We start from the raw sequence: 14,049 nt of genomic DNA, 5'->3' as shown, positions 1-14,049 counted from the left end.
CAGCCGCCGATGGCTTTGTCGTAACCACCCCCACCGGCAGGCCTGGTGGAGCGCTTGGTGCCTGCGTGCATGGATGCTGGTGTGCTGGTGCTGGAGGGGGAGAGCACCAGCAGGTCGGCCTCTCTGCTGCTGTTTGTACTGCTGGAGATGCTGCAAGAGCTTCTGAGACGCACGGCGGACATGGTGCGGCGTGCGCTGCAGGTGCCAGCCCCCTCCCCATAACTCAAGCACCACCGGTGCACTCTCCGCAAAAAGAGCCCCGTGCTCGATCAGCAGTCATGTCCACTCGAGGCATTTGATGTCAGTCAGGCTTGAGGAATTATTTAAATGCAAGCAGTAATAAGCCTAATGGGAATGATGTGTATGTGTGTGCTTAAGTGTGTGTGTGTAGTACAGTAGTTAGCAGACTGCGCTTTGAATCCGGTGACCAACACCTGTGACGATTGTCTGAACCGGTCCTGGGCCTCCCCAAGAATAATTCAGCATCAAATGAGTACCTTGTGTGGTGTGTAATCATCACCACAAGGGAGACAAAGGTGGCTGGATGTGTTGCTGGTCACCCCCTCGTGTGCCGTGCCGACCTTCATAGGTGCACGCTAACAGCCTTTGCTCCAACAATCTGTTAAGGCTACACAGGGGATCTTTGTCTATGTTGTGCTGGCCACCTTACTCCCTCTTTTGGCATGCCAGCCTTTGTAGGTATTCAGTAGCACCACTCTCCCCTATGATCTATAGGACTGAATGGGAGATCATTGTATTTGGTGTTAATGGGCAAAATTTGTGTAGTGGTTTTCGCTGCACTGATCATGATGGCCTGTGTGTAATTCCTGGGCATATACAACATTAGTGGCAAGGTTTCTCCTGTAGTTTGGTTGAGCCTTAAATTAATACCCGGTGTATTGCCTAAAATATTAGCAAAGATGGCTAGGCATCCATTCTTGTAGTCACACCACCCTCACATATGCTGTGGCTGCTTTAATCGGGACTCACCAAGAACACTTGTCCCAGCAGTCTGTGCAGGCATAGCAGGTTATTTATATTGCTATGTATGTGTGTAAATGTCTATATGTGTGTCACGTGTCTCCACAGCAACAGAAGGTGGGGGATTCACGCAGCACGCAGGTTGCGGAGGACATGCTACTTGTGAACAAGCCGTTCACTCAGCTGACCTGCACCTTCATACAGCTGGTGAGTGCAGTGCCTCCTCTTCAAGCACGCTCTACATTTCATAACAATAAACCGGCTTGCATTGTATGTGCACTGCATCGCAGCACGCACCAATATTATTGAATCATTGATGTCCTCAAATCAGGTGACAGTCGAGCGAAATTCATTACTTGTCTCTGTTTTCATTAGAGATCCAAATTACCTTAGTTATGTAAGGAAAAGTATTTTTTTCAATCTTTTGTCAGGTTATTTTGTCATTTGGGCCAAGACAACAACATACAGTGGCCTACTTTTGCAAAGTTTGATGCGGTACAGTCTGATGTAACAGGGCATTTAACAGCCACTTCACAGAATACTGCAATTTGGTAATTAACTGCAGACATTTTTTAATGGCAAAATTTCCGTTTGGCATAGTCAATTGACGAATGTATTGTTTTTTTTCATTTGGCTTAGGCAATCTCATGCAGCACACTGCACATAAATGTACTATGTTCATAATACACTGCATATAGTACTTAGTGCAGCACAGCATGGCTGTCATCATTAGACGTTTGCCCCTGGCTGGAGCATAGCGGTCCCCATGAGATGCTGCCCGGCGACCCTATCCTGAGCACGCCGCCACTCTTGAGAGCAGTCCATGACTGTGATGTTTGGCGTCAGCCTCAACATTCCGCGTCGACGTCAACAACATGACACTGTCATTGTAAGGCACAAACTGTAGCATACACCAAACCCTTGCCCATCGCAGGGGTTACGTTCTTGAAAATTGCCACAATCGGCAATTCCACGATCTGCAAAATCGAAGGCAAATGGGGAATAATAGGGTTTGGTTCACGGTTCATCATACGACACCCCCTCCTTTTGTTTTATGCTACCCTATATTAACCCAAACATGAAACCGGAAGTATTTAAATGGAAAACATGATTAATATTTTGTATCTGTTAAATATAACTTGTACACGTGAAGAATGAATAACAATGTACTTACTTATACGTAAAAGTAAACCTGAAAATAAAGACGAGGTTAAATTTCGATTTAAAGCTTTCGTGACTGCAGGGATTCGTCCTCTTGGTTCTTTCGGTAAAGTCACGTAGAAGGGAAATAATAAAATAATAAAAATAAAACATAATAAAATAATTCTCACGACGTTTCGGCCACAACGCAAGCAGCCGTCCTCAGGTGAATACCAGGTCTGTCGGGGAGACAGCGTCTGAATGAAACACCACCACGCTTGGAGCGTCTATTTAAGCTGGGTTGGAAGGGGGGAAGGGCGCCTTGACAAAAAAATTTGCATATCAAGAGGAATTTAGCATATTTATGAGAAATGCAGGTATGTGATTAGTACTACTTGTGAAATGCGTATTTCACAAGTAGTACTAATCACATACCTCACTGGCAGATGCACCACCTGAGTCGACCTCGGGGAGGCTTAGGACCGATTTAGATAATCGCCACTGGTGTTGTCCGTGAGCGGGACGCAGCGCGTTAACTGCCACACTACCGCACCCCACTTTAGAGACACATACAAAAACAAAAAAATCATGCTTCCACTCCTGTTTGTGTTTGCCAGCTGTGCGTGGAGGAGAGTGAGGTGGGGGAGCGCGCTCTGAGCTGCCTGTCGCTGGTAGTGCAGCTGTACGGTGCGGAGGATGCCGACTGCACGGGTCCCGAGAGCGCCGCACGCCTCGCCACCGCTCTGCAAGCCACTGCTCCACACCCCAAACAGCAGAAGCTGCTCCTGCGCATCATCAAGAGACTGGTGAGTGGCAGAGTGTGCTGCAGGGCCCGGCAGCCTAAATTATGTCGAAGCTAGGCCGTAGCACCTGGAGTGTAAAGCTGACCCACAATCTTTTACCATACAGAAAAGCATAACAAGAAGGGGGTTCATCGTACTTGCAATGGCCATATGAAAGCCATTGAGCAAGCTCGGCTGAGATCAAAGGCCTGAATTCAGGTTTCAGCCACCCATGATTGAACTGGTTTCTCATGTGAAGTGAGTTGATGGCCTCAGCTGTAGCAACCAATGGGAGTAGTGTATCCACTGATCTAATGTACCATGATAAAAAATATATGGATACATTTTCGTTGTTGATTGACACACAAAACCACGCTAGACGAGTTCATGAGCCACCTGAGTGGCCCTCCTTCACTTCAGTAGGCTGCAAGCTTGATACCGTGTGTGTGCGCTAATCATGACCTCCACGCATCACCATAGACACGCTTAGACCAGGCCACCAGGAGGGGCTGCATGGACCGCATGTGGCCTGCGGGCCGTAGGTTGTCCACCATTGCTTTATAAGGGTGCAAAGAAGCGCCGTCTAGCACTTGGCGAGAAAGGTGCAAGTGACCGCATAAGCAGTTGTCGCTTGTGTGGTGTGATTTTCTGAGGCAGTCGACAAGATGTGACCATTTGCTGTTTGTGCAAGTTTTGTAATGAAATACTGTATAGAGATCAGGAATTTAAAAGAACTGCGATTGTTTTGTGGGTGTAAACGTTAAATAGTACCTATATTTAGTATATCTACACTTAGGGCATTGTGTTGTCTTTGTATTTTATTATTTCACCAGAGTACAGCATTTATTGTGGGGACAAGACATGTGTTTGTGTATTCGTACATGTGTTTATTAATTTACATCCGTATGAATTCAAGTTTATCCTGGAAGTCTTGTAACAGAGACATTCGTTTTTTATGAGAGTCCTGTTACCAAATACATAAAGCAGTTTAAGTGAAATATTTCCTTTCTCTACAATGATTGGTTCTTCAAACTTAAGGAAAAACATTTTAATTTTTTACAATACCAACCAGGAGGGTACGTGATATGTAGATGCTAGAATTTCATACTAATTATAGTCAAATAAAATATACCAAGAACATTTCATATATATTTAGATACAAAATGAATTTCAAAAGCATTAAAATGTTGCAATGCTTGGTTAGAAGTTCACTAAACCCATGATTTCCCTTGTTGTATAGGTAAAATGACCACTTTGAATGAATCACACAGGGTTTTTTGTGGGGAGTGCTGCCAAGAACGATGAACACCGGCTACTTAAAACATTCACTTTTTTGTTACTTTGACTATTTAAAAAGGACAAATTGACCGTTTTGTTTTTTGCATGTTTACATATATGAATTGCTTAAAATATTAACACATCCCACTTAGGAGTAAGACACTGTAGGAAAAAAAAATCCCAAAGAAAGTCTTCATGTGCCTGTTACTATCTCAGTATGCCACCAATGTAATGTTTGTAGACCCCTTAATTTCATGTCATCGCCTTCCATACTCCAGGTACCTTATTTCATTTATGTGTATAAATATATATTTAGGCTCGCTGGTCTCGTCATGAAACTGCAATGAAAAAGCACCAGGGGAGGCAGCTATCACATCTGCCTCACTGAGGGGCACGTGTCTAACACGCTCCCCTCAGTGAGGCCACACTCCCTCAGTGTGTGAATCTGGCTCTGACACGAGCCAGTGCCTCCCCAGCCATTGACCTCACCGGACGTCACTGGTCGCGACATGTGATAAATAGCCATCACCTGCTGCTATTGCCTCTGCACACCCTTTCTTTTCAGAAAACAGCTTGCATCGGCATGGCAGCATGTCTTTTAAATGTGTTTCTTTTGGTGCTAACAATTCGTGACCCAACATTTTCTTTGCACAATGCATTTGAAGAAGGGAGTTTGTTTCTAGCCATTGTGGTCCTTTAAGTGTGTTAAGTGTGTGTGTGGGTGGAGCGATAGTGTAGTGGTTAGCGCTACAAACCCAGCGACCCGAGTACAATTAAAGCTCACCTTCAACAGCAGTGACTTATCTGAACGGGTCCTGGGCGGTGTGTAAACATCGCCACTAAGGAGACAAAGGCGGTTGGGCATGATGCTGGCCACCTACCCCCTCATCTGCCAAGCCAGCCTTCATAAGTGCATGCTAACAGCACTTGCCCTAACAGTTTGTTAAGGCTATACGGGGATCTTTGTGTTTGTGTGTGGAAGAATAGGAGAGGGAGCAACTGTGTAGTTATAGCAAAATCTGCTAATAGCTCTTCATACTTGCTTTAATTTTTGTCCGTGAACAACATGAGAGGCAACTTATGTCTGCACCTGGAATGATTGCACCTTAAACAAGTACCTGGTGCAGTGTGGTCAGCATCAGCAGTTTTGAGACCAAGTTTGCAGAGCATGCATGGATCTGGCCACACAGTCACCTCTTTGTGCCAAGATGGCCATGCTCAGTGCCAACTAACAGCACATTCCCTGCCAACCCATTTGGCTAAATGGGTGATCTTTTGCATTCTGCAGTATGGCAACACAATATTCTTAACACTTTGGATTGTATGTAGCACTGATTGAGATTGTATGTGTAATTTTATGAACGAACCTAGCATGATGCTGCCTCCACATCAGCCTCATTGTCTGTGAATGTAGACCCAAATAGAGCAACGCGGCCAATATACAAACATATTCTGTCCACCATTATAAGGGAAGTCAGTCGTCATTGTTTGATGGAGACCGTCTTTGCCAATGGAATTTGGAATTGTTCTCCACATCTCAGGGCTGTCAGTGGAGAAGAACATTGTCTGAATCTTGTTTGAGTGTGAAGCCACGCCATGTTATGTTTGTTGAACTTCTTTTGCACCGTACATAGCCAACCATGCTAATCAGAGGTTATATGCTGGATAAAGCTCATGAGCGTTGGATTGCATCCGTGTTTCGAAAACAAGCGTGAGATGTGCAGGTGTGCTTATGTTTGATTGCACCAGTGTTGGAATTCTTAACATTCCAAGACTTTACGAGGAGCACCTCTCTTACCTAGCCAACATTCACTCCTTTAGCTAGATGATGGTGCCAAGCATGTCATGTACTGTGTGCGTAGCATTTTGTTAGGGTCGGGAAGTAGGAAAAGGTCAGGTATTATTTGTAATATTCTGAGTAAAGGCAGGACCCCCCCCCCCCCGGGAAGCTTCTGCAAATTATGGGGTGAGCAGCAGACAGCCACATGTTGGCACAACTCCTACATATGTTCTTTGGCATTCATGTTTATGCGCACACACATGTATCTGTGTACAAGCATGTGAATTCACTTTTGAGCACGTGACTGTGTACGTGCAAGCAGATGTGGCTACTTATTTGCGTGAATGCACATGTTCAGGCAGCCTGTGGTGTGTAGCGGTCCTTTTGAAGGGAATTTACACAGCATAATTGTAGGTGTATATATAATAATATTGTGTTCCCGGGGGTGGGTGGGGGGTTAGTGGCTGTAACTTCTGCACATCAGGAAAGGTTTAGTAGCCATACGATGGAAGACACAGCTGTAGCATAAACACAGGCCCCTAGTCTACTATACATTCTGGCACCAAGATTTAATTAAATTTTGAGCTTCTTTGCAACTTTCTTTGACTTCATAATGTATATTTTGGTGCGGCCACATAATTGATGATGAAACAACTCATCTCCTTTGCAAATAAATCCCAGGGTAACAAAAAATGATCCAACTCAGTTTGCCTACTGAAACGAGCAGTGGGTGGCACCCATTTTTCTTGGCCAGTGGTAGAAATTATATAAACATCCATATGAGAAATATAATTAGAGTATGCAGATTATACTAAAACTAGCTAAACTAATTTTAGTTTACCAGGTATGGCCCACTAGCTATTTAGCTCTTTTCAAAAGCGACCTGGCCAAAAATGATAGCTCAAGGAAGTGGCTAATCGTGTGGAAATGTATAGCAGCCAAATACTCCCCACGCATGTTTCTAAATGTGGAGGGAAAAGTCCACGTGACCACGGGGACAACATGCAAACTCCAAATATACATACATCAGGGTTGGGATCGAACCCACGATCTCCTGTATACCAGGCAAGGTAGTTAACATCTCGCCACCATGGTGCCCCAAAAAACAAAAACTGAAACATAGATTCAGTAGTGACTGGTATAATAACGCATCTGGAGTATATATGTGATATGATAACTCAATAAGGTCCAATTTCAATTATTCACTGCATTTATAAATGAAAATGTTGTATAGCTCCCATAGTGGCTAGTTAATTTTTGTTTAATAAAATTTGTATGTATGTAATATTTGGACTGATATAACATCTCAAAGCATCTGCATATCAAAACAATGTACAAAAAGCAGGACACACACATTGTAGGAAAACCACATGCTCTATGGCTGAGATATCATGCTTAAAATATATTGTAATATGGATATGTTTTTGTGATTGGGGAAAACAATTCTTAATCGCTTCCCAGCTTGCAAATGTTTGCCTGGGGTAGATTCTTGACTCTTCATCAGAATATGTTGAGTACAAATTCGAATCAGGGGACATCATCCATTATCCCTCCAGACTTGATTAAATGTTTACTTTTTAGTGGGATGTTGACAATGTTTCAAGCAGAGTAGTGGTACCAGCTTGGGAAGGCCTTCATCCATGAGTAGATTGAACATGGCTTTGATGATGATGATGATAGTTATTGTTCTGTTGATAACGTTCCCTCCATCATGGGAATGTATCATTTTCGCGACCGACTCCCCAATATCCATTTGATCAGGTAGACACTGACATAATCAAGTCAGAGGCTCCATGGGGAATGGTGTCACCAACATCAACATTAGCTCCCTTTGACAACAACCTGGCATTTTGCAGTTACTTTTGAAGTATTCGACGAACCCATCAGTGCATGAAGCCTTAACAATTTTTCGAGGTGAAAATAATTAATTTACCATTTTGGAAACTAGGTTAAAAAAAGTTGCATAAAACACCTGACGTTATTTGTTTTCTTAAATACTGGAGACTTCTAAGCACCAGTCATGAAAATTATGAAATTGCAAGAATTAAAAGTGATTTGTTCATGACTGACCTAGTGGTGTAGAGAATATTTGTTATTATCTCAGGGGTCATTGGAACAATGCAAACATCTCTTTGCGTCATTGCTCATAAGGTGATGACATTTCTACCTTACACCTCACTGGCAAATGTAATTAAGGATTCAGTAATTTATTATGGGTGTGTCGGCACAAACGGCTCAAAGAGACTTAGAACCCAGCTGGCAATTCCAAGAATCCTCATTAAACGTGCAGCCCAAGCTTGTATTTTTGGTGTCAAGTTAACTGTAGATGCTGACAGTCAGATGGATGTTTACACACCTTGGTGAAGAAGGCAGACCAATCCATAATAATTCGCAGCCCTTTTATCACTCCACTGCTGGATGACGGCCTCGCTACAACATGTCGATCGTGCGGTTTACTTGACCATACTTCACTAGTCTGGTCAGTGCTGGTTAGTGAAAGGGGGAGAGGCCCAGTACCAGTTAAGATACCACCGTGGCCGAGAATCAAACTCAGGTCCCTGGGTTCATAGTGCTATGTGCTAACCACTGCGCCACCGCTCCACGGCCAGATTGCATTGTTGTCAGTTGAACTTCTTTCGTATCGTACGTAGCCAACCGTAATAATCGGAATGACACACTGCATAGATGTGCTATTACTCTGGTTAAAACTGAACCTCCAGCGTTGTGTTATGGCATATGCTAACCATCCCACAAATCGGTGTTCTATAGCCCATTGGCTGCCACATCTTGGCCTCTAATAGATTGGTATGTACTGGCATTGAAATTCCTGGCTCAAATTCAGATTTCAGCCACTTAAAAAAATATATATCTGGTAACACACAGCAAAATTCTAATATAGCAGGATATTCAGAATGTATCCATATATGCTCCTACAGTGCAATAACAATAACTGTCATTTCCATTCCTGACACACGTATTTGAGTGATGTTTTATATGTGATAGACAGTTGAGTTAATGAAGTGAGTATCACTCTGTGGGAGTTCAGAAATAGTTGTCTTTTTCGTAAAATGGTTCTTGTAAAGAATTCTGACTATTGGCTCATGGGTTCTCAGAGAAGAATGCCACCCCAAAGGTTTGTTTGAGCAGGGAGATCACTTGAGTTTGTTTTGTTTAACCAGGTGAGAAGTCAAAATAAAATCAAGCACGGCAATGAACTAAAGAGAAAACAGAACAAAAAATAAAGAGGAAGACACTTTGATATTGGCATTGACATATCATCACCGAGTCCGCGAAGGAAAGCTGCAGCAAAAAAGCACCAGTGTACAATGAATATATCTGCCCCTTTGTGTGAGCAGGTGACTGCAGATGAGAAGCACACCCAGAGCGTGAGGCTGCACGGCGATGTCCTCACCTCAGCGCTACAGCAGCTGGCCATCACTGCCAGGTGAGATGAAACCAAGCTTAACATTGGCTTGACAATGGAGCCGATAATGGCTATGTCAGAGCACCAAGCCAACAGCACTGAGATTCCTGGCTCAAATCTATATTTATGCCATTTTTTAAAATCGATAACACACACGTGTGTTATCTAGATTAGAAACAACAATAGTTGTACTCAACCAATGTTGCAACTTCCATATGACGCTCCTATATGGGTATCGTAGGTGGTTATCTTGAAGATAAATTAGCTTTTCATAGGAATGTTATATTTCTACCACGATGGAGATGGACACCACTCCGTTTTAAGCAGGGAGACACTTTGGCACTTGACAATTGTACTTATTACCATTAACATATTGGGAAGGAAACATTTTCCAAGCTGAAAAGTCAATTATATTACATGCATTTCCTCGTAACTATTGCATAATTATGATCCATAGCACAGCAATTTTGTACAGCACAAACATGTATAAACTCATATGTATGCATGAGTAACCATTATTACTCACTTGGGGCCATATGTTATGAAGCGTTTTATAGTCATTTGTGAGTGTTAGTCTTTTTGAGGAAATGTGCAAAAACAGGACGAACCAGTCTGGGTTATTCCTATAGCCAACTACTGTCTGGCTTGACGTCTGACTCAGTGGCTTTGTTTGGCCTTGTGCCCATCTCGCATGAGAAAAGCACAATGCACGCACATTATTCAGAAGTTGTACTGGTCAGGTGGCGCTGTGGTCAGAATCCTCGACTCTAGGATCAGATGTCATATGTTGAAATCTCAAGGGGTTGGCTCTATAAATTATCCGGGTTGATACGTACCATGTTGTGGGAGGTCAAAAGTGGTTATCCTATGGAAAAGACTGACCATGGGTATGGCAATGTAAAATGTCTACAAATGTCTCAGGGCTGTCAACGGAGATGACTACCCGTAATGAGCAGACTAACACGGACTTTTCACGAACTCTAATTGGTTGAGAGTCTGCCTTGTCTTACACTGCAGATGTAGGTGTTAACATTTTCATATTTTGTGAAAAGTCTATGGAAGATGTGCCGTATGAATGTATGTTTAACATGATGTATTTTTTCAGTTCTACTGCAGATGTGACCGTGGCATCCCTGGCTTCTGAGATTCTGCAGCACATCCTGTGAAAACGTGACTGAAGAATATAGTTCTTCCTTCTCAAAGTATGCCTTATGTAAATACATTTTCAAAGTTAAATTGCTTAGTTTTGGGAGAGAAATATGATCTTAAAAATAGGCAATCATGCAAGTAAATTATGTGAATACAAAGTGTCTTTGTTTTACGAAGTTGCCCTGCATTGTTGCATTACATTACAAAATAAATTAGTTTGGATCCAATTACACCCCTAAATTAGTATGAAATTTGAAAATCGTTGTTTACAGACCTATTTTTGAGGAAGCCCATGAACAGCATGGATCCTGTTCACAGTAGTCAGCAATTTTTTCTCCATTTTGAAAATAGATTGCAATGTGGTCGACAAGTAAAAGCACAAAGATATCAACAAAACCCAGGTGGCAAAATCACTCAATGGTCTCAAAGGCCATGTTTGAGAGCCAGTGGTACCACCCAAACTTAGGTTTAAAATCTCGTTTCAGATACGGGTTTCAGCTCGCCGTTATCAAATCGAAGAAGTTATATTCTTTGGGTCTTTTGGTAAAGCCACAAAAAATGAGAAAAAATGTCTGTCAATGTTAAGTGTGATTGCAAGAGAGTCTTGTCTAAGTTGTCTAGTTTACACTCTTTGGTTCTTTCGGTAAAGTCACGTAGATAGAAAATTAATAGATCACGATGTTTCGATCGCAACACAAGCGACCGTCATCAGGTGAGACAAACACAGCAGGAGAACTGCTGACGCAAACATCGCAGTTCTCCTGCTGTTTGTCTCACCTGATGACAGTTGCTTGTGTTGCGATCGAAACGTCGCGATCTATTAATTTTCTATCTACGTGACTTTACCGAAAGAACCAAAGAGTATTCATTCCTGTAGTCACGAAAGCTTCAAATCAAGGTTGTCTAGTTCAAATCGGAGCAATCTTATTCTCTCTGAGATCAGGGCTAGGCTGGCCCTGAACAAGATCCGTTTAGCATTAGAAGTGACAGCAGCAGATGCGAGTGTAAAGGCGATCGGTAATACTTTAGTGTCGCGGCATCTCTTCAGAAAAGTGAGCGACTCGATCAGATGAGCCTTTTTGTCTCGAAGTTTGTTAAAAGATCTAATACTTGTGGATAAACTCTCCCCGTATAGGCGGTTAAATCTTGATTTAAAGCTTTCACGACTGCAGGAATTCATATTCTTTGGCTCTTCCGTTAAAGTCACATAGATAAAAAGATAAAAAATAACACGACGTTTCGATCGCAACACAAACAATCGTCATCAGGTGTAAAAAGCGGGAGAGCTGCTGCAGCAGAATGTAATAAAGGTTTGAGACGGGTGCAGCCCAAGGGTCATAAGCGAAGTAGGCGGGGCTAGTGATGAAATTTGCATGTAAATGTAAGATTGGGTAAAACGGAGAGCTACCTCCACGACAACGAAGCTGCGGAGGTGGACATTGAATTGAGAGAGATTAGCATATCAATGTAAGATCTATCTATGTGGCTTTACCGAAAGACCCAAATATGAATTCCTGCAGTCACGAAAGCTTCAAGTCAAGATGGAAGAAGTTAGTTTCAGCCCCTTGAACAATGGCTGCATAATAAAAAGCCACCATAGTTTAGTGCATGTTATAAAAAAAATGCATGCTGTTTATCAGATGACCAACATGTTAAACCGTTGGTCGACTGTGCGGGCCACCATGTTGCCACTACCTTCCTGGGGCCTTCACGATCCCTCTTCTTGGTATCATGGGGGGCATTCTGCCATGGCATCCCCACAGACAGGATACGAAAAACAGCGGGCATCGTTTGCTTTTAAAGAGACATTACTCACCTCGCATCCCCACACCGTGCTCAGCAGCCATCCTTGGCATCAGTGGTCACCCTCACGAGCAGATGTGGCCTCGATTGAGTTAACGCTGGCCTTATTTGCCATGGTGAACAGCACATTTTTGTGGAATGAAAGCCCAACTATACATGTCCTGTCAATATGTTGCATTATAAAAAAAACTTCAAGGTACAGGGCTAGAAATTAAAAACATTCAGATGACAGAGCATCAGTTGTTACATCAGCTGTGTTGTGGAGGACCCCATGGGAGTCACTATGGGCTGTGTTTTACAATTTTTGGTGCCAGATGTAGTTTGTATTTGAGCGTGTCGTCCGTCGCCAAAATAAATCCAAACTTTCCCACTTTTTTCAAGACTTATTTTGATTAAATTATATGCACTGCTTACACGAGCAATATTAAATTCTGCCAGAATGTGCTGTGGCAGAGCACTTAACCATCAGTAGGTTGCAAGTTGGTTCTCAATCGTAAAAAAACCTAAGTATGTTGATACATAGGTTTAATGAAAAAAAGTAGTGCTTAATTTGTTTCGATTTACCTTCTAAAAAATCTGGCATGTCTCACACCCCCAGATAGGGCATCTCGCACTCCCAGGGGGTGTGTGCACCCCAGATTAAGAACCACTGCTCTTTAGCCATAAATATGAATGTAATTTTGTACAAACTTAACAGCAGACATCCTTTGGGGAGGCCCAACTCCCACTATTGAAAAGATTGTAATGTAACAAGGTTTTTTGGTCAGCATACAAGGCTTCCTTAATGTTCTCATTATGTCTGGCACTTTGTGTCAAGGTGAATTGCTGGAGCCCAATGTCTAATAACACATTCCTGCGGAGGGAGCTGATAGGAACGTTGGGTTGCTCGGTCAATGGCCAGGGTCAACGGCGGCGTGGTGTATTCCGCAAATATGGCCAACTGAGGGCGGGCACAAGCTGGCGTGAGTAGGTTAAATGCTGAGTTTTATAAGGGCACCACGGGGTGACCAGCCCCTCCCCACCCAGCCCCTCCCTGCACAACGGACGGACACAATAATCCCATGGGCTGGTGTAACCAGGTTCCTCCCAGTATTATGGAAACGTGGATATGCCATCAACAGATGAGCATTGCTCGTTAATAGACAATGATGATCACACCGTATCACGAGTTTTGTCAGCTGTTCACTTGTCAGCTGTCCTAAGACATGCAGCAGTCACTTAATGCTGTGCAACGGTGTTAAACAGCAACAGTGACGACCAGCAAGTGTAAACATTGGTTATTGGTCTTCTCACCTTGGAGCAAACCAGTTTTTCCATAAGGGGCTGGGCCCAGCTTTCATTGCTGCAATTTTAGCTTTTGGCCTGAGCTCAAACCACATCAGCTTCAGATCAAGCAGAGTCCTTATATGGCAAGGTTCGCGCAACCACACCTGGTTGCTACAGGGCTTTAACAGGGGTTAGCAGCTTCAAAGGAGCCTGTGCTGCATCTACAAATTTGCTGTCAACTTAATCCAGCCGTAAACAGTTGTGGCAACAGGTGTCTACACAAGTGGACGTGACATTGAAATCCCAGTCAATTAGTTAAACTGCCATACATTACTTGTTTTAATATAATTAAACATCCAATACTCCTAACATCAGTTACACAGCACGATAGTGGATATATTTGTATGCATTGTGGCATTTGAAATTGACACGGCAATTAAGGGGAC

General features: G+C 43.0%; 1 protein-coding gene across 4 annotated transcripts in view; it reads left to right on the top strand.

Moving 5' to 3' along the window:
* Positions 1-12,712, top strand: part of ULK4 (unc-51 like kinase 4) — a 71,136-nt gene extending 58,424 nt beyond the window's left edge. For all 4 annotated transcript variants that reach the window (XM_078596705.1, XM_078596683.1, XM_078596695.1 and 1 more), the window contains 5 exons: positions 41-201; positions 1,090-1,188; positions 2,739-2,927; positions 9,318-9,406; positions 10,491-12,712. In XM_078596705.1, the coding sequence (XP_078452831.1) occupies positions 41-201; positions 1,090-1,188; positions 2,739-2,927; positions 9,318-9,406; positions 10,491-10,551 (599 nt within the window). In that variant the 3' untranslated portion in view covers positions 10,552-12,712. The remainder of the gene's footprint in view (positions 1-40; positions 202-1,089; positions 1,189-2,738; positions 2,928-9,317; positions 9,407-10,490) is intronic.
* The last annotated feature ends 1,337 nt before the right edge of the window (positions 12,713-14,049 follow it).

Source organism: Lampetra planeri, chromosome 1, assembly GCF_965212315.1.
Source record: "Lampetra planeri chromosome 1, kcLamPlan1.2.h2, whole genome shotgun sequence".
NCBI lineage: Eukaryota > Metazoa > Chordata > Hyperoartia > Petromyzontiformes > Petromyzontidae > Lampetra > Lampetra planeri.
Note: the sequence above shows the minus strand (reverse complement) of the source record. Positions and strands in the feature narration are given on the sequence as shown.